The 19,023-nt window shown below is 40.3% G+C and overlaps 1 protein-coding gene across 1 annotated transcript in view; it reads right to left on the bottom strand.

The window, feature by feature from the left end:
• MARCHF9 (membrane associated ring-CH-type finger 9) overlaps window positions 1-19,023 on the bottom strand; it is a 568,484-nt gene that overhangs the window by 176,172 nt on the left and 373,289 nt on the right. The window contains exon 3 of the mRNA XM_053708210.1: window positions 10,484-10,639. Within this exon, the coding sequence (XP_053564185.1) occupies window positions 10,484-10,639 (156 nt within the window). The remainder of the gene's footprint in view (window positions 1-10,483; window positions 10,640-19,023) is intronic.

The raw sequence follows: 19,023 nt of genomic DNA, 5'->3' as shown, positions 1-19,023 counted from the left end.
TCGGGGGGCCCCGGGACCTCTAGGAACTTGTCCATCTTACATAATTTCTCTGGAATGACCAAATTCTCACAATCATCCAGAGTAGATAACACCTCCTTAAGCAGAGCGCGGAGATGTTCCAATTTAAATTTGAATGTAATCACATCAGGTTCAGCTTGTTGAGAAATTTTCCCTGAATCTGAAATTTCTCCCTCAGACAAAACCTCCCTGGCCCCCTCAGACTGGTGTAGGGGCACTTCAGAACCAATATCATCAGCGTCCTCATGCTCTTCAGTATTTTCTAAAACAGAGCAGTCGCGCTTTCGCTGATAAGTGGGCATTTTGGCTAAAATGTTTTTGATAGAATTATCCATTACAGCCGTTAATTGTTGCATAGTAAGGAGTATTGGCGCACTAGATGAACTAGGGGCCTCCTGTGTGGGCAAGACTGGCGTAGACGAAGGACGGGATGATGCAGTACCATGCTTACTCCCCTCACTTGAGGAATCATCTTGGGCATCATTTTCTCTAAATTTTGTGTCACATAAATCACATCTATTTAAATGAGAAGGAACCTTGGCTTCCCCACATACAGAACATAGTCTATCTGATAGTTCAGACATGTTAAACAGGCATAAACTTGATAACAAAGTACAAAAAACGTTTTAAAATAAAACCGTTACTGTCACTTTAAATTTTAAACTGAACACACTTTATTACTGAAAATGTGAAAAAGTATGAAGGAATTGTTCAAAATTCACCAAAATTTCACCACAGTGTCTTAAAGCCTTAAAAGTATTGCACACCAAATTTGAAAGCTTTAACTCTTAAAATAACGGAACCGGAGCCGTTTTTATATTTAACCCCTATACAGTCCCTGGTATCTGCTTTGCTGAGACCCAACCAAGCCCAAAGGGGAATACGATACCAAATGACGCCTTCAGTAAGCTTTTTCTATGTATCTGAGCTCCTCACACATGCATCTGCATGTCTTGCTTCCCAAAAACAACTGCGCAATAGAGGCGCGAAAATGAGGCTCTGCCTATGATTAGAGAAGGCCCCCAGTGAAAAAGGTGTCCAATACAGTGCCTGCCGGTTATTTTACATGATTTCCAAGAATAAAATAACTCCTCAAAACTATGAAGTATTAAAAATGCTTATATATCAATCGTTTTAGCCCAGAAAAATGTCTACCAGTCTTTAAAGCCCTTGTGAAGCCCTTTATTCTTATTTAATAAAAATGGCTTACCGGATCCCATAGGGAAAATGACAGCTTCCAGCATTACCAAGTCTTGTTAGAAATGTGTCATACCTCAAGCAGCAAAAGTCTGCTCACTGTTTCCCCCAACTGAAGTTAATTCCTCTCAACAGTCCTGTGTGGAAACAGCCATCGATTTTAGTAACGGTTGCTAAAATCATTTTCCTCTTACAAACAGAAATCTTCATCTCTTTTCTGTTTCAGAGTAAATAGTACATACCAGCACTATTTTAAAATAACAAACTCTTGATTGAAGAATAAAAACTACATTTAAACACCAAAAAACTCTAAGCCATCTCCGTGGAGATGTTGCCTGTACAACGGCAAAGAGAATGACTGGGGAAGGCGGAGCCTAGGAGGGATCATGTGACCAGCTTTGCTGGGCTCTTTGCCATTTCCTGTTGGGGAAGAGAATATCCCACAAGTAAGGATGACGCCGTGGACCGGACACACCTATGTTGGAGAAAATTTTTTTTATTTGATCGCATTCGGCGGTGAAATGGTGGCATGAAATATACAAAAATGGGCCTAGATCAATACTTTGGGATGTCTTCTAAAAAAAAATATATACATGTCAATGGATATTCAGAGATTCCTGAAAGATATTAGTGTTCTAATGTAACTAGCGCTAATTGTGAAAAAAAGTGGTTTGGAAATGGCAAAGTGCTACTTGTATTTATTGCCCTATAACTTGCAAAAAAAGCAAAGAAAATGTAAACATTTGGGTATTTCTAAACTCAGGACAAAATTTAGAAACTATTTAGCATGGGTGGTTTTTGGTGGTTGTAGATGTGTAACAGATTTTGGGGGTCAAAGTTAGAAAAAGTGTGTTTTTTTTCATTTTTTCCTCATATTTTATAATTTTTTTTATAGTAAATTATAAGATATGATGAAAATAATGGTATATTTTGAAAGTTCATTTAATGGCGAGAAAAACGGTATATAATATGTGTGGGTACAGTAAATGAGTAAGAGGAAAATTTCAGCTAAACACAAACACCGCAAAAGTGTAAAAATAGCCTTGGTCCCAAACGGACAGAAAATGGAAAAGTGCTGTGGTCATTAAGGGGTTAATGTTACAAGGACACTGTACTTCAATTTTTCTTTCCTTTAACATGATCTAGAACCTTTACCTTTATTTTGTGATTTGAAGTAAAGGTAGCCCTCAGTTTACGCCGGGGTTAGGTTCCAGAAGGAATGGTTGTAAATCAAAACCGTTGTAAATTGAAACCCAGTTTATAATGTAAGTTAATGGGAAGTGAGGGAGGTAGGATCCAGGCCCCTCTCAAAATTGTCATAAGTAACACTTAATACATTATTTTTAAAGCTTTGAAATGAAGACTTTAAATGCTAAACAGAATTATAAACCTAATAAAATAATCACACAACACAAAATATATAATTAAACTAAGTTAAAGGGACAGTCTACACCAGAATTTTTATTGTTTTAAAAGATAGATAATCCCTTTATTACCCATTTCCCAGTTTTGCATAAGCAACACAGTTATAATAATATACTTTTAACCTCTGTGATTATCTTGTATCTAAGCCTCTGCAAACTGCCCCTTTTTTCAGTTCTTTTGACAGACTTGCAGTCTAGCCAATCAGTGCCTGCTCCCACATAACTTCTCGTGCACGAGCACAGTGTTATCTATATGAAATACATGAACTAACACCCTCTAGTGGTGAAAAGTGCAATCTGAAAGAGGTGGCCTTCAAGGTCTAATAAATTAGCATATGAACCTCCTAGGTTAAGCTTTCAACTAAGAATACCAAGAGAACAAAGCAAAATTGGTGATAAAAGTAAATTGGAAAATTGTTTAAAATTACATGCTCTATCTGAATCATGAAAGTTTATTTTGGCCTAGACTGTCCCTTTAAATGAAAAAAAAACATTTGCTAAACCGCATTATAAACCTAATAAAATAATCACACAACACAGACTTCACTTGCATTTTTCTGCAAACTGTTTTTTCTATGCATTCCAATCTGGACTGAGTTATAAACAAAGCTCAGGTCTGGTTAAACTGATTAATTTCAGCTTGCTTGGCTTTGCTGCAACACAAGCGGACAGCTCCCCCTACTGGCTATTTTAATTAATGCACTGCTTCTCAATGCTTTTCAATAGCAGTCACATGACTGGAAAAAAAGGTTGTTATTCTGAAACGGTGTAAATTGAACCGTTGTAAAACGAGGGCGACCTGTACTTGCTTTTGTCGGTTAAAAGCACCAGCTATAGTGAAAATAAATACTGCAGCATTGTCTTTATAAAAGCTATGTAAATTGTAAATAAAAGACAGTGGAAGAAATCAACATCTCAGTGGGGTTGTGAAAGAGACCAGCCCATTTAAACATGTGTTCCTATCAGTTGCTTGCCCGAGTATTTTGTCCCTTTAATTATACATTAAGTATATACATGTACCACAGATATGCCTCTGTGACAACCACAAAAATACATGAAACTCCAGGATACATCAGTATTTAGATAACTAAAGGTAAAGAAAAATGTAAAGACATTGGAAGTAAAAAATAAGGTTATGAATTTGAAAGCGCAATAAGCAGCTGGATTATAAATAACAAAAGTAAAAAAACATAATTTATGCTTACCTGATAAATTTATTTCTCTTGTAGTGTATTCAGTCCACGGGTCATCCATTACTTATTGGATTATATCTCCTTCCCAACAGGAAGTTGCAAGAGGATCACCCAAGCAGAGCTGCTATATAGCTCCTCCCCTCACACGTCATATCCAGTCATTCGACCGAAACAAGACAAGAAAGGAGAAACCATAGGGTGCAGTGGTGACTGTAGTTTAAATTAAAAATTTAGATCTGCCTTAAAAGACAGGGCGGGCCGTGGACTGAATACACTACAAGAGAAATAAATTTATCAGGTAAGCATAAATTATGTTTTCTCTTGTTAAGTGTATTCAGTCCACGGGTCATCCATTACTTATGGGATACCAATACCAAAGCTCAAGTACACGGATGATGGGAGGGACAAGGCAGGAACTTTAAACGGAAGGAACCACTGCCTGTAGAACCTTTCTCCCAAAAACAGCCTCCGAAGAAGCAAAAGTGTCAAATTTGTAAAATTTTGAAAAAGTGTGAAGTGAAGACCAAGTTGCAGCCTTGCAAATCTGTTCAACAGAGGCCTCATTCTTAAAGGCCCAGGTGGAAGCCACAGATCTAGTGGAATGAGCTGTAACTCTTCCAGGAGGCTGCTGTCCAGCAGAATCATAGGCTAAGCGTATTATGCTACGAAGCCAAAAGGAGAGAGAGGTAGCCGAAGCTTTTTGACCTCTCCTCTGTCCAGAGTAAACGACAAACAGGGAAGAAGTTTGACGAAAATCTTTAGTTGCCTGCAAATAGAACTTCAGGGCACGGACTACGTCCAGATTATGTAAGAGTCGTTCCTTCTTTGAAGAAGGGTTAGGACACAGTGATGGAACAACAATCTCTTGATTGATATTCCTGTTAGAAACTACCTTAGGTAAGAACCCAGGTTTAGTACGCAGAACTACCTTGTCTGAATGGAAAATCAGATAAGGAGAATCACAATGTAAGGCAGATAACTCAGAGACTCTTCGAGCCGAGGAAATAGCCATCAAAAACAGAACTTTCCAAGATAACAGCTTAATATCAATGGAATGAAGGGGTTCAAACGGAACACCTTGAAGAACTTTAAGAACTAAGTTTAAACTCCACGGCGGAGCAACAGTCTTAAACACAGGCCTAATCCTAGCCAAAGCCTGAGAAAAGGCCTGAACGTCTGGAACTTCTGCCAGACGTTTGTGTAGAAGAATAGACAGAGCAGAAATCTGTCCCTTTAACGAACTAGCAGAGAAGCCCCTTTCTAAACCCTCTTGTAGAAAAGACAATATCCTAGGAATCCTAACCTTACTCCATGAGTAACTCTTGGATTCGCACCAGTATAAATATTTACGCCATATCTTATGGTAAATTTTTCTGGTAACAGGTTTCCGAGCGTGTATTAAGGTATCAATAACCGACTCCGAGAAGCCACGCTTTGATAGAATCAATCGTTCAATCTCCATGCAGTCAGTCTCAGAGAAACTAGATTTGGATGATTGAAAGGACCCTGAATTAGAAGGTCCTGCCTCAGAGGCAGAGACCATGGTGGACAGGACGACATGTCCACTAGGTCTGCATACCAGGTCCTGCGTGGCCACGCAGGCGCTATCAGATTCACTGATGCCCTTTCCTGTTTGATCCTGGCAATCAGTCGAGGAAGCATCGGGAATGGTGGAAACACATAAGCCATGTTGAAGACCCAAGGGGCTGTCAGAGCATCTATCAGCACCGCTCCCGGGTCCCTGGACCTGGATACGTAACAAGGAAGCTTGGCGTTCTGGCGAGACGCCATGAGATGGAGTTCCCACTCCCCCGGATGAAAAGTCTGACGACTTAGAAAATCCGCCTCCCAGTTCTGTACGCCTGGGATGTGGATCGCTGACAGGTGGCAAGAGTGAGACTCTGCCCAGCGAATTATCTTTGAGACTTCTAACATCGCTAGGGAACTCCTGGTTCCCCTTGATGGTTGATGTAAGCCACAGTCGTGATGTTGTCCGACTGGAATCTGATGAACCTCAGTGTTGCTAACTGAGGCCAAGCTAGAAGAGCATTGAATATTGCTCTTAACTCTAGAATATTTATTGGGAGGAGTTTCTCCTCCTGAGTCAACGATCCCTGAGCCTTCAGGGAGTTCCAGACTGTGCCCCAACCTAGAAGGCTGGCATCTGTTGTTACAATCGCCCAATCTGGCCTGCGAAAGGTCATACCCTTGAACAGATGGACACGAGAAAGCCACCAGAGAAGAGAAACTCTGGTCTCTTGATCCAGATTTAGTAGGGGGGACAAATCTGAGTAATCCCCATTCCACTGACTTAGCATGCATAATTGCAGCAGTCTGAGATGCAGGCGCGCAAATGGCACTATGTCCATTGCCGCTACCATTAAGCCAATTACTTCCATGCACTGAGCCACTGACGGGCGTGGAATGGAATGAAGGACACTGCAAGCATTTAGAAGTTTTGATAACCTGGACTCCGTCAGGTAAATTTTCATCTCTACAGAATCTATAAGAGTCCCTAGGAAGGAGACTCTTGTGAGTGGTGATAGAGAACTCTTTTCCACGTTCACCTTCCACCCATGCGACCTCAGAAATGCCAGAACTATCTCTGTATGAGACTTGGCCCTTTGAAAGCTTGATGCCTGTATCAGGATGTCGTCTAGATACGGAGCCACCGCTATGCCTCGCGGTCTTAGAACCGCCAGAAGTGAGCCCAGAACCTTTGTAAAGATTCTCGGGGCCGTAGCCAACCCAAAGGGAAGAGCTACAAACTGGTAATGCCTGTCTAGAAAGGCAAATCTTAGGTACCGATAATGATCTTTGTGAATCAGTATATGAAGGTAGGCATCCTTTAAGTCTACCGTGGTCATGTATTGACCCTCTTGGATCATGGGTAGGATGGTTCGAATAGTTTCCATTTTGAATGATGGAACTCTTAGGAATTTGTTTAAGATTTTTAGGTCCAAGATTGGTCTGAAGGTTCCCTCTTTCTTGGGAACCACAAACAGATTCGAGTAAAACCCTTGCCCTTGTTCCGTCCGCGGAACTGGGTGGATCACCCCCAATACTAAGAGGTCTTGCACACAACGTAGAAATGCCTCTTTCTTTATTTGGTTTGCTGATAACCTTGAAAGATGAAATCTCCCTTGTGGAGGAGATGCTTTGAAGTCCAGAAGATATCCCTGAGATATGATCTCTAATGCCCAGGGATCTTGGACATCTCTTGCCCAAGCCTGGGCGAAGAGAGATAGTCTGCCCCCCACTATATCCGTTTCCGGATAGGGGGCCCTCTCTTCATGCTGTCTTAGGGGCAGAAGAAGGCTTTCTGGCCTGCTTGCCCTTGTTTCAGGACTGGTTAGTTTTCCAGCCCTGTCTGTAATGAGCAACAGGTCCTTCCTGTTTTGGAGCGGAGGAAGTTGATGCTGCTCCTGCCTTGAAATTACGAAAGGCGCGAAAATTAGACTGTTTGGCCTTTGACTTGGCCCTGTCCTGAGGAAGAGTATGACCCTTACCCCCAGTAATGTCAGCAATAATTTCTTTCAAGCCGGGCCCGAATAAGGTCTGCCCTTTGAAAGGAATATTAAGCAATTTAGACTTAGAAGTCACGTCAGCTGACCAGGATTTAAGCCATAGCGCTCTGCGCGCCTGGATGGCGAATCCGGAGTTCTTAGCCGTTAGTTTGGTTAAATGTACAACGGCATCAGAAACAAATGCATTAGCTAGCATAAGTGCTTTAAGCTTGGCCATAATCTCATCCAATGGAGCTGTGCGAATGGCCTCTTCCAGAGACTCAAACCAGAATGCCGCAGCCGCAGTGACAGGCGCAATGCATGCAAGGGGCTGTAAGATAAAACCTTTTTGAACAAACATTTTCTTAAGGTAACCTTCTAATTTTTTATCCATTGGATCCGAAAAAGCACAACTATCCTCCACCGGGATAGTGGTACGCATAGCTAAAGTAGAAACTGCTCCCTCCACCTTAGGGACCGTCTGCCATAAGTCTCGTGTGGTGGCGTCTATCGGGAAAATTTTTCTAAACATCGGAGGTGGGGAAAAAGGCACACCGGGTCTATCCCACTCCTTGCTAATAATTTCTTTAAGCCTTTTAGGTATAGGAAAAACGTCAGTACACACCGGTACCGCAAAGTATCTATCCAACCTACATACTTTCTCTGGAATTGCAACCGTGTTACAATCATTCAGAGCCGCTAATACCTCCCCTAGCAATACGCGGAGGTTCTCAAGCTTAAATTTAAAATTAGAAATCTCTGAATCCGGTCTCCCTGGATCAGATCCGTCACCCACAGAATGAAGCTCTCCGTCCTCATGTTCTGCAAATTGTGACGCAGTATCAGACATGGCTCTCACATCATCAGCGCGCTCTGTCCTTAACCCAGAGCTATCGCGCTTGCCTCTTAATTCAGGCAATTTAGATAATACCTCTGTCATAACAGCCGCCATGTCTTGCAAAGTGATTTGTATGGGCCTCTCTGATGCACTTGGCGCCACAATATCACGCGCCCCCTGAGCATAACTCCCCCTCGTTGTCTGGTGATAATTTCTTTACAGATATAGATTGACTTTTATGCAAAGTGACATCAATACAATTAGTACACATATTTCTTTGGGGCTCCACATTGGCCTTCAAACATAGTGAACAAGCAGTCTCATCTGTGTCAGACATGTTTAAACAGACTCTCAATGAGACAAGCTTGGAAAAACGTTTCAAGTAAATTTAAAAGCAATATAAAAAATGCTACTGCGCCTTTAAGAAGCACAAAAAAAGACTTCACAGTTGAAATAACAAAGAACCAAATCAGTTATAGCAACCAAATCTTCACAGTAAATGTATTAAGTTAGAAGAGTATTGCACCCACTAGCAAATGGATGATTAACCCCTTAATACCCAAAAACGGATAATCAAATTAACAATTAATGTTTTTTATCACAGTCAAACACACTGTCAAAGCGCTAAAATAGGCTCCTCCCACTCCTATTACAACAGTGGGAAACCTCAGTTAAACGCTTCTATATAGAAATAAACAACAGCCATGTGGAAATTTTCATGCCCCAAAAGATTTATCACCAAAGTACCTCACAAAAAACGAATAACATGCCAGTAAACGTTTTAAACATACACTTTAAATGTTAGATAGTGTTATTAATAAGCCTGCTACCAGTCGCTTCTACTGCAGTTAAGGCTTATACAATACTTCGGTATTAACAGTATTTTCTTAGTCAAATTCCATTCCTTAGAAAATACATACATTCATCAGCCTGATACCAGTCGCCGCTGCATTTAAGGCTGTACTTACATTACATCGGTATCAGCAGTATTTTCTTAGTCAATTCCATTCCTTAGAAAAATAATTTACTGCACATACCTCGTTTGCGGGATTCCCCGCATGCTATTCCCTTTCTGAAAGTTACTCCACTCCTCAGAATGTGCGAGAACAGCCAGTGGATCTTAGTTACTTCCGCTAAGATCATAGAAAAACTCAGGCAGATTCTTCTTCTAAATACTGCCTGAGAACAAACAGCACACTCCGGTGCCATTTAAAATAACAAACTTTTGATTGAAGAAATAAACTAAGTATAAAAACACCACAGACCTCTCACAACGACCTATCTAGTTGAGTTGCAAGAGAATGACTGGATATGACGTGTGAGGGGAGGAGCTATATAGCAGCTCTGCTTGGGTGATCCTCTTGCAACTTCCTGTTGGGAAGGAGATATAATCCCATAAGTAATGGATGACCCGTGGACTGAATACACTTAACAAGAGAAACAGAAGCCAGACTGTTGCTGGGGTCACATGATAAAAAAACTTGCCGGCATGGAGAGGAATCTTACAAAATCTTTGGGGGCTTTTTTAATCATTATATTGTAATGTATGTGTCTCTCCATCACATCCAGAACCCTGTGTAATTAGATAAACAGCTCTAAAGCTAAGATTTACTTTTATACAATTATTTGATGAACCTCACAGTTCTGATAAGGTGTCTAAGATCATCTCGCTAGAGCGGAGAACTTAAGATCACTGGGCCCTTAAAGTGATGGTAAACTTAAAAACATAAGAAAACTGTCAACATTATAATAGGTTATTAGTCCTCATTTAATCCAAGCGTCAATCCACCTAGACTTTAGGTTTAATTGACAACTCAGTTAAATCCAAACATACTACAGAGTAAAAGAGTTGTAAACTGGTTACACTAGTGTATAGGTGTTTACTGAAACCAATGCGGGCACTGTGGATAGCATTGAACACTGGCTCCAGTGTGACATAGTATCACCCATCAGTAAAGTTACTCCATCTTCAAGCACAGTCCATACAATGTATATACTTTATGTGTTACAAAAGGTGAGTAAAAGGTGTCACATGAATTAATGTTACAATACCAAGGCTCTATCATTATTTTACATTTTCTTTGTTTTTTATTATATTTACTATTCTTCTGATTTTAGCTTGGAGTTGGTGGTAATCATGTTATCTGTATGTAGAGCACACTGCTCATGTAAAACAAGAACAACAAGTCTTATATAAATAATATTTATTAGTATAGTATTTTATGTCAGATGTATACTTTAATGGCATACAGGTCATACAATCATCATAGTGCTCATGTATCTTTATAGTTAAAATCCCGGCCTTACCTGTAGTGGGTTCTTTGTGCTGATGGCTAGGACATGATATTTGAAATAACACAATTCACAGCTCCAGGATCCCCGCTCACTGATCCATCGTATCAGGCAGGGTTGATGTGTGCATCGCACTGAACCGTCACAGCGGCATGGACTCAACAGCTCGCCCTGAAATATAAAGAAAGACCTGTAACTGAACTGTGCACCACGGGGGTACTATATAGCTTACACAACAGACATATCAGCTCTCAAAAACAGAAAACATTCTAAAGATTAAGGCTTAAAACGATACTCACTAGCTGAGCTGTACCCTCTTTTCCTTTTTTCATTGTTGTATTATAGAGAGATATTATACACTTCAGCATAGGCTCCATATAATACCAATAGACGTGAGTACAGTTTTTTTTCTCACTTACTACACAATGATTAAAACCTCACTGGCGTGGACCAAAATCACAATCAAAATCTTTGTTTTTTTAACAATATATTGTAGGTTTCTTTCCTTCGTACCCAAAACCCTGCATAGTGTAATAAACAGCTCTCAAGCTAAAATGTGCTTTCTTAAATTCTGAGGGATCTCATGGTCCTTAGGAGACTTCTTAAACAATCTCACCAGAGCAGAGATCATTGGGAGATCGATCAACTAAAAGATCAACTGTTAGAAGCATCCACAACATATTCAACCAAGTGACATACAAACAGCTTTTAAATTTAGCCACCAATCAGCAAGCGCTACCCAGGTGCAGAACCAAAGATGGGCCGGCTCATAAGCTTACATTCCTGCTTTTTCAAATAAAGATACCAAAAGAACAAGGAATAATTGATAATAGGAGTAAATTAGAAAGTTGCTTACAATTGCGTGCTCTACCTGAACCATGAAAGAAAAAATAAAATTATGCTTACCAGATAATTTCCTTTCCTTCTGAACAGAGAGAGTCCAGAGCTGCATTCATTACTTGTGGGAAATACTGAACCTGGCCACCAGAAGGAGGCAAAGACACCCCAGTCAAAGGCTCAAATACCTCCCCCACTTCCCTCATCCCCCAGTCATTCTGCCAAGGGAACAAGGATTAGTAGGAGAAATATCAGGTGGAAAAAGGAGCCAGAGGAAACAATATACATTTTAGGGTCGCCCATCGGAGAACACGGGCGGGAGCTGTGGACTCTCCCTGTACAGAAGGAAATTATCTGGTAAGCATAATTTATATTTTCCTTCTTAATACAGGGAGAGTCCACAGCTGCATTCATTACTTGTGGGAAATTATACCCAAGCTACAGAGGACACTGAATGCTAACGGGAGGGCAAAAAGAGAGGCGGCCCCCATCTGAGGGCACCACAGCCTGCAAAAAAAACATTCTCCCGAAGACTGCTTCAACAGAAGCAAAGGAAAAAACTTTTAGGAAAAAGAATGCAAGGAGGACCAAGCCATCGCCCAACAATCAGATCCATAGAGATCTCCTGTTAGAGACCCAAGATGGCGTCACTGCTATCTAACTGAGCCGTAAACCTCTGAGGAGGCTAGTGTCTCGCTGTCTCCTATGTCAAGCGGAAGACACTCCTCAACTAAAAATAAGGAAGTTGACATGCCTACAGACCCTCACACTTCCTAGACACAAATATTCAACAGCAAAAACTGTCTAATCTTATGTAGCCTGAAAAAGACATCAAGGCATGATTACCTAAAAGGCAAAACCCTTTCCTCCTAGAGAAGGAATAGGACATATAAAATGTAAACAACCACAATATCTCAATTGAAGTTACAAATAGACACAACCGAAGGAAGAAAAGCTAACTAGGCTCGTAGAACAGCCTTAATATAGAGGAAAACCCCATAACGAGTACGTATTGCAAAGTTGCAACAAAGCGACTATGGCACATAGAAGCAATATACAGAGGGATTAGTTCATTGAAGAAAAATTCAAAGACCATCTCCTGCACAGGGACAAAAGTAGCCCAATGCAACCCCTTAAAAATAAGATCTAAACTCCAAGCATTAGCATCAGATTGACTCACAGGCCTGAACGCAGTCAGAGCCCCAGCAAAAAAACTGAATGCCCGGAAGCTCAATGAGCCTCTAGAGCATAAGAACAAACAGGGTCCAGAAATGTCCCAACAAGTAATTAGCAAGGAAGGCCCTTCTCCAGATCACCCTGGAGGAGAAAAGGGTAACCCTGGCAGGTCAGATAGAGGGCCAGGATGAATCTTACTCTTCCCGACAAAAGGGGTCCTCTACAACTAAGATAGATGACCAGGAACCAGCTATGCGCTGAAGGAGAGCACCGTAACCTCTCAGAAAAAAACCCCTCTCGGCTAAGACCAAGCGACTTCTCGCAGTACGCCTTAGAAGAATAATATTCAATGACGCAAAGGGGCCTTGACCCAGCAGATCCCTGCGACAAGGTAACCCCCATGGAGGCAAAGCCCACAAACCTCAATATACGATCTCGCGGACACAAACGGAGCAATCAGTCTCACCGACGCCTGCTCCTGTAGGATTGAGCCATCACTTGAGAAAAAAAGGTTGAATTGGGCCTCCAAAGCACCGCTAAGGATCCAATAGCTCTGCCTGAGGATCCCTAAACCATGACCCATTAATGGGTAATCTGGGATAGGTATAGACATCCTGAAATTCTCAATCAGCGTTTCCATTCAGATACAGACATCCGAAAACCTTTGGATAGAGACCATATCCCCAGATACAGGGAATGATAGGAGAGAACATCCGACCCTGAAAATCACACTCAGAGAGTGGATCGCTGACAATGAGCAGAAGTGGGCCTCCGTCCACCACCAAACTCGAGAAACTACCTTCTACACAGCAGAATCTCTCCTTCTCAGAAACAAAATCTAAGCCACTTGAGAGAAAAAAGGAAAGAAGAAGCCACTTGAGGTAAAAAAGAAGACCAAACCCTCAGAGCAAAATAATCAGGAGGGTATCTCCATAATCCACAGTCCCCCCTAGGGCACGCTCTCCCCAACTGACAGGCTAGCGATTGAAGTAAAAAAAAAAAAAGCCCGGGAGAGCTAAGAGAAATGTCCCTCAGGTCAGGGAGATCTGGACAGAACACTGGAGAACAACTCTCCCAACCGGTATTCCAGGTAAATCTGATGAGACAGATTCAAAACAGCGCCATGCCAATGTCTCGTCCCCGGCTGAGATGAGACCTGTTAAAAGAAGAAACCCAAGAAGGGTTCCAGGACCAAAATATCACCCACCCCACAGAGCCAGCGATGGCCTGAAGAGGGTCTGGAGGGCATAGCCCCATGAAGAAAACTCTAACTTCACAAAATCTAAGGAAAAATCTTCCTGTTTGAAAAAGACCAAATTAGCATCCAAGGATCCAACCTGGCATCTACCTAGAGAACTCTGGTCTAGATCCATCTCTGAGGATCAAAGACAACAGATGAAAAACCCTGAAGGTCTTCTAACAGACGATGGTAGTAAACCAGAATCATCAAGACCAGGGAGCCACAGATAAATCTTGAATTATGATACAGCGAATTAAACCCCATATCCCCCCAAAAAACCTTAGGATTAGAAATTAGGTTTGCTGAAAGAGATGGTTCTTAAGAACCAGATTTTATCAAGAAGGAATGAAAAGGAAAGATATCCTTCACGACAGTGATCGTGCAGAGTTCCCTCCAAAAAGGGGACATAATAAGCTCTGCATAAGTACCCTAGAACCCAAATAGGATAGAAGACCCCTACCTTATTTGGACCATGATACAACAGTGCAATGAAAATATTCTCACAATGCAACAGGTACCGGGACAATGACTCCAAAAGCCATTCAAAAAGCTTCCCTCCCTCTGCCAAAAGACAAAATCAAGATAAGAAAAACTACCCAGAAAGACAGGATGAGAAATGCCTAGCTCCGGCCTCTAGGACCCCTGGATCCGTTATCATCCAGAATCAATCACCCATCCAAGATATTATCCAAAAACAGGTCTTAGCTGTCATCTAATATAGATCGACCTGCTCTGCCTGGACCGGAAAGCTAGAAATAACTCCTTCTCTCGAGTAAAAGGACAGAGTGGACTTAACCGACATATCTGACAGAGAAACTCAAGGACTAAGCCAAATGAAGTTCTAGCTTATGCAAGAAGACTGAGAATAATCCAAATCAAGAAGTATAAGTTACATGGCGTAAGAATGAAAGGCTGAATGGACCTTGCAGGGGATCGACCCTGCAACCCTCGGGTTGCTACAGAGCTCAGCCACAGTGCATTAGCATGCTGAGCTATTTGTCTGGCCTTAGAGATGTCAGTGGTCTCTAACATCTCAACATTGGTTGATGAGAACACCCTGTTGCAGCATACAGAACATAATTAAGAGGGCTGGACTACCCGGTCCTCCTCACAATATACACAGGTATCAAATTCTATATTAGAGGGATCCCCCTCTAAATTATCAGAATCCTCCATAACTTGTCTACTTTAAATTATAAAAAAAACAACTGGCACCTTATACCCTCAATGGCTGGGGCACTCACCACCTCCTATGACCCAGACATATAGAGAAACTTGTTCCTTGTTGCAGACACTCGGGTTTGAATAGGAAATGTAAAAAACGTGACCACTCCTGGTCACACGGTGCGCATGTGCCGAAATCATATAACAAATATGATTAAAACCCCCACTGTTCAATAATCCCCCTCAGGGGATATTAACCCTTGATTCCATAAAGATAAAAGGAGTCCCACTGTGACCCTGTCTTCTATTGTTAACATATGTATAAAAAATTAAACGATATAACCGGAATCTATGCCGTGGAGCAGAAAAACATGGTCCTTCAAGTTTGACAGACTGTAGCGTTGCTTCTGACATGGACTTGAGTGAAGAAAAGCAGGCAGCGAAACTCGTCAATGGCTCGTCAGCTTAGGAGCTGTGAATATGAGTCTGGATGGTTTTGCAGAAAGACTCTCCCTGCATCTCCAGACTCTAACTTTTATCAATGCTGTCACTGAGAGGCTGACAAGACTACTTATAACTCTAGTCCCATCTTGAAGGGTAGATACCCTTCCTAAGGAACTACTAAGAAATCTTCTGACACTTCTCTGCCAACCTCCTATGACTAAAGGCAAAGAATGACTGGGGGATAAGGGAAGTGGGGGAGGTATTTGAACCTTTGGCTGGGGTGTCTTTGCCTCTTCCTGGTGGCCAGGTTCAGTATTTCCCACAAGTAATGAATGCAGCTGTGGGCTCTCCCTGTATTAAAGGGACAGTCAAGGCCAAAATAAACTTTCATGATTCAGATAGAGCATGTAATTTTAAACAATTTTCCAATTTACTTTTATCACCAATTTTGCTTTGTTCTCTTGGTATTCTTAGTTGAAAGCTTAACCTAGGAGGTTCATATGCTAATTTCTTAGACCTTGAAGCCCACCTCTTTCAGATTGCATTTTAACAGTTTTTCACCACTAGAGGGTGTTAGTTCACGTATTTCAAATAGATAACACTGTGCTTGTGCACGAGAAGTTATCTGGGAGCAGGCACTGATTGGCTAGACTGCAAGTCTGTCAAAAGAACTGAAAAAAGGGGCAGTTTGCAGAGGCTTAGATACAAGATAATCACAGCGGTTAAAAGTATATTATTATAAATGTGTTAGTTATGCAAAACTGGGAAATGGGTAATAAAGGGATTATCTATCTTTTAAAACAACAAAAATTCTGGTGTAGACTGTCCCTTTAAGAAGGAATTTGGGTTCAGTATCTCTGAAACCTGACAAAGGTAAAATAATAAGGTGTAAATTGGATTTATGAACTTATAAAATTCTTAACAGCACATGAAACCACAATTTTATGCTCATGATTCAGATAGAGCGGGTCTTTTTAAACAACTTTCTAACTTTTAAATTGTCTTTGTTCTCTTTGTATCTTTTGTTAAAAAGCAGGGACATAAGCTAAGGCGTGTGTACTTCTCTGGAGCAGATGTATTGCAAGAATGTTATGCAGTTGCAAGAGCACTAGATTGCAGCACTATTTCCTGCCATGTAGTGCTTTACACACCTATTTAGGTATCTCTTCAAAAAAGAATACAATGGGAACAAAGCTAATTTGATAATATTTTAATAGAAGGTCCACATGGAAACACCAGTTGTCTTATGTAGAAAGACAACGCCTCCATTCCATTTTGTCCACCTCTTTGTAAATTTGCTTAATCAGCCAACATATAGAGTTATGCAAGTCCAAAGCAAAACTCTATTTAGGCCTCAGAATATAGAATCACAGGGCTATATTCTCTGAAGAAGTTGTCATCCTTGTTTTTTTCCTAGTATACAAAAATAGCTTTGCACGACTTTCAATTTGTGAAAACATATTGCTCACATATTTGTCACTTGTAAAAATAGCAGTTATTCTGCTGCTTACAAATAATAAAATAAACCATTGTACCACAACCCAAATATCAATCTGACATTTAATAACTGCTCTTAACTGGAATAATATAAATTCTTAAAAAAAAACTGATTATGAAGATTAACGTGTCAGGAAAATATGATCAATAGCAATTTATTTGGGTATAAACTGTAAGCAGAAGTTATATAAAAAAAAACAATAAACTTGAAAATATTTAACACAAGAACTGTTAAACTATTTAGCATTTTAAATAACATCTTTATACATTTCTTTGATTTTTTTTTTTTAAGTGGGTTGCATTAGTGGATTCACAAAACTAAAAACGTACAGCCCTAAACCATAAGCAAAGTGCAAATACAGAGGCAAACCACTAGAGGGAAAGCAAGATAACAACACGTAGAATCAGAACCTTAAAGGGACATGCAACTCAACATTTTTCTTTCATGATTCAGATAGTGAATACAATTTTAAAACAAGTTTCCAATTTACTTCTATTATCAAATTTGCATTGTTCTCTTGTTATTCTTTGCTAAAGAGATTTCTAGATAGGTAGTGTGCACATGTCTGAAGAACTACATGACAGGAAATAGTGCTGCAATCTAGTGTTCTTGCTAATGTATAACTTTGTTACAAACCTGCTGCCATGTAGTACTGCAGACACGTGCACACTCCTGAATTTACATTCCTGATTTTCAACAAAGGATAACAAGTAAACAAAGAACATTTGATAATAGAAGCAATTTGGAAAGTTGTATAAAATTGTATTTATTTTTTTTTAACCATGAAAGAAAAATGTGGGGCTTTATGTCTCTTTGAGTGTGCCTTGCACATTTAAGTGAACATCAAATCATAGGACTCTTTTAACCAATTGTCTCCCAGAGAGGTTTTCAACTCACTCTGATAGCCAATGGATCAAAGCTATCTATATAATATACAATGCATCTAAAGCTTGGGACATAAAAGTGCAGAAAAAATGCTCTATGATAGAGCATTTTACTATTGCACTGTTTCTTGCACATAACCCTCGTCATTAAACACATACATAAAAGTCGGCTCAAACAAGGCAATGAGCTAGCTGAACACATTTGATGAGTCAATGACAAGAGACAAATATGAGTAGCCACCAGTCACCAGCTAGTTACCAGTAGTGCGTTGCTGCTAAGCATTTGTGCATATGTTTTTAAAATAAAGGATATCAATAGAACAAAATACACTTGGACTTGATAATAGAATAATTTGAAAGTGTCTAAAAATTACATTGTCTACCTGAATCACAAACGTTTCATTTTCACTTTCTTGTACCTTTCGTGTACCTTTCAAAGAGGTTTTAGGAACGGGGGCTTTGCAACAGCATTTTCAACCTTGCTGATTTTGATTTCTTGGATATGTTGTGTATATTCCTGTTACACAGTTACACAAATATAAAACTCAATCTGAAACACACAATGTTACATTACAAAGTTCACTGAAGCAATTATTTAATGCGCTTGTATCTGCTTGTGAGAAAAGTTATCATAGGTTTTGTAATAACTTATGCGTTCACTCACAGATGGATCATGGGTAAGCCATGTGTAAACGACACTGTTTTTCTGAGTAACGGTGATGTTCCAAACCCCCTGCAATAACTTCTCTGATGCAATTTTTGTAAAAGTAAGCGCCTGTGTGCAGTGCAAATTCCTTATTTTAATTGGCTGTCCAGCAAAATATATGTATAAAATACTAGGCACTTTATCAATAAGGTCCAGTCTAACACCTGATTTTGGAATAAGGATGATGTGGCTACTGGCCTGATCTGAGGGCTAATATTGGCATAGAACTGTCAGGAGCTCTAAGCAATAGGGTCAGCTAAAGTTTGATCATGAACCTACCTACACTTTTCTCCAGATCCCCAGCTGACTGTCAAGTGTTTTTTTGGAGGACAGCTGTAAACCCTACAAACGTCCCTTTAATGTGATACAATAAAATAAAAAGAAAATACAAGGAACTATGACTTTATGGTACTATAACATTTTCAGTTCTTGTATGTTCGATTTATCCTATAAGATATTTTGGTTATTTTCATACTCAGCCTTTAGCAGTCTTAGTCCCCAGAAACATTGAGGGACTCTCATAATTAATGTTCAACTAATGTTGGTTCAAAGCCAAGGACAATTTATAGTTGCAGCAAGGAAAGAGGGTGATAGTTTAGCCATAGC

This window comes from Bombina bombina, chromosome 3 (genome assembly GCF_027579735.1).
Source record: "Bombina bombina isolate aBomBom1 chromosome 3, aBomBom1.pri, whole genome shotgun sequence".
NCBI lineage: Eukaryota > Metazoa > Chordata > Amphibia > Anura > Bombinatoridae > Bombina > Bombina bombina.
This window is presented reverse-complemented; position numbering and strand designations above follow the sequence as displayed.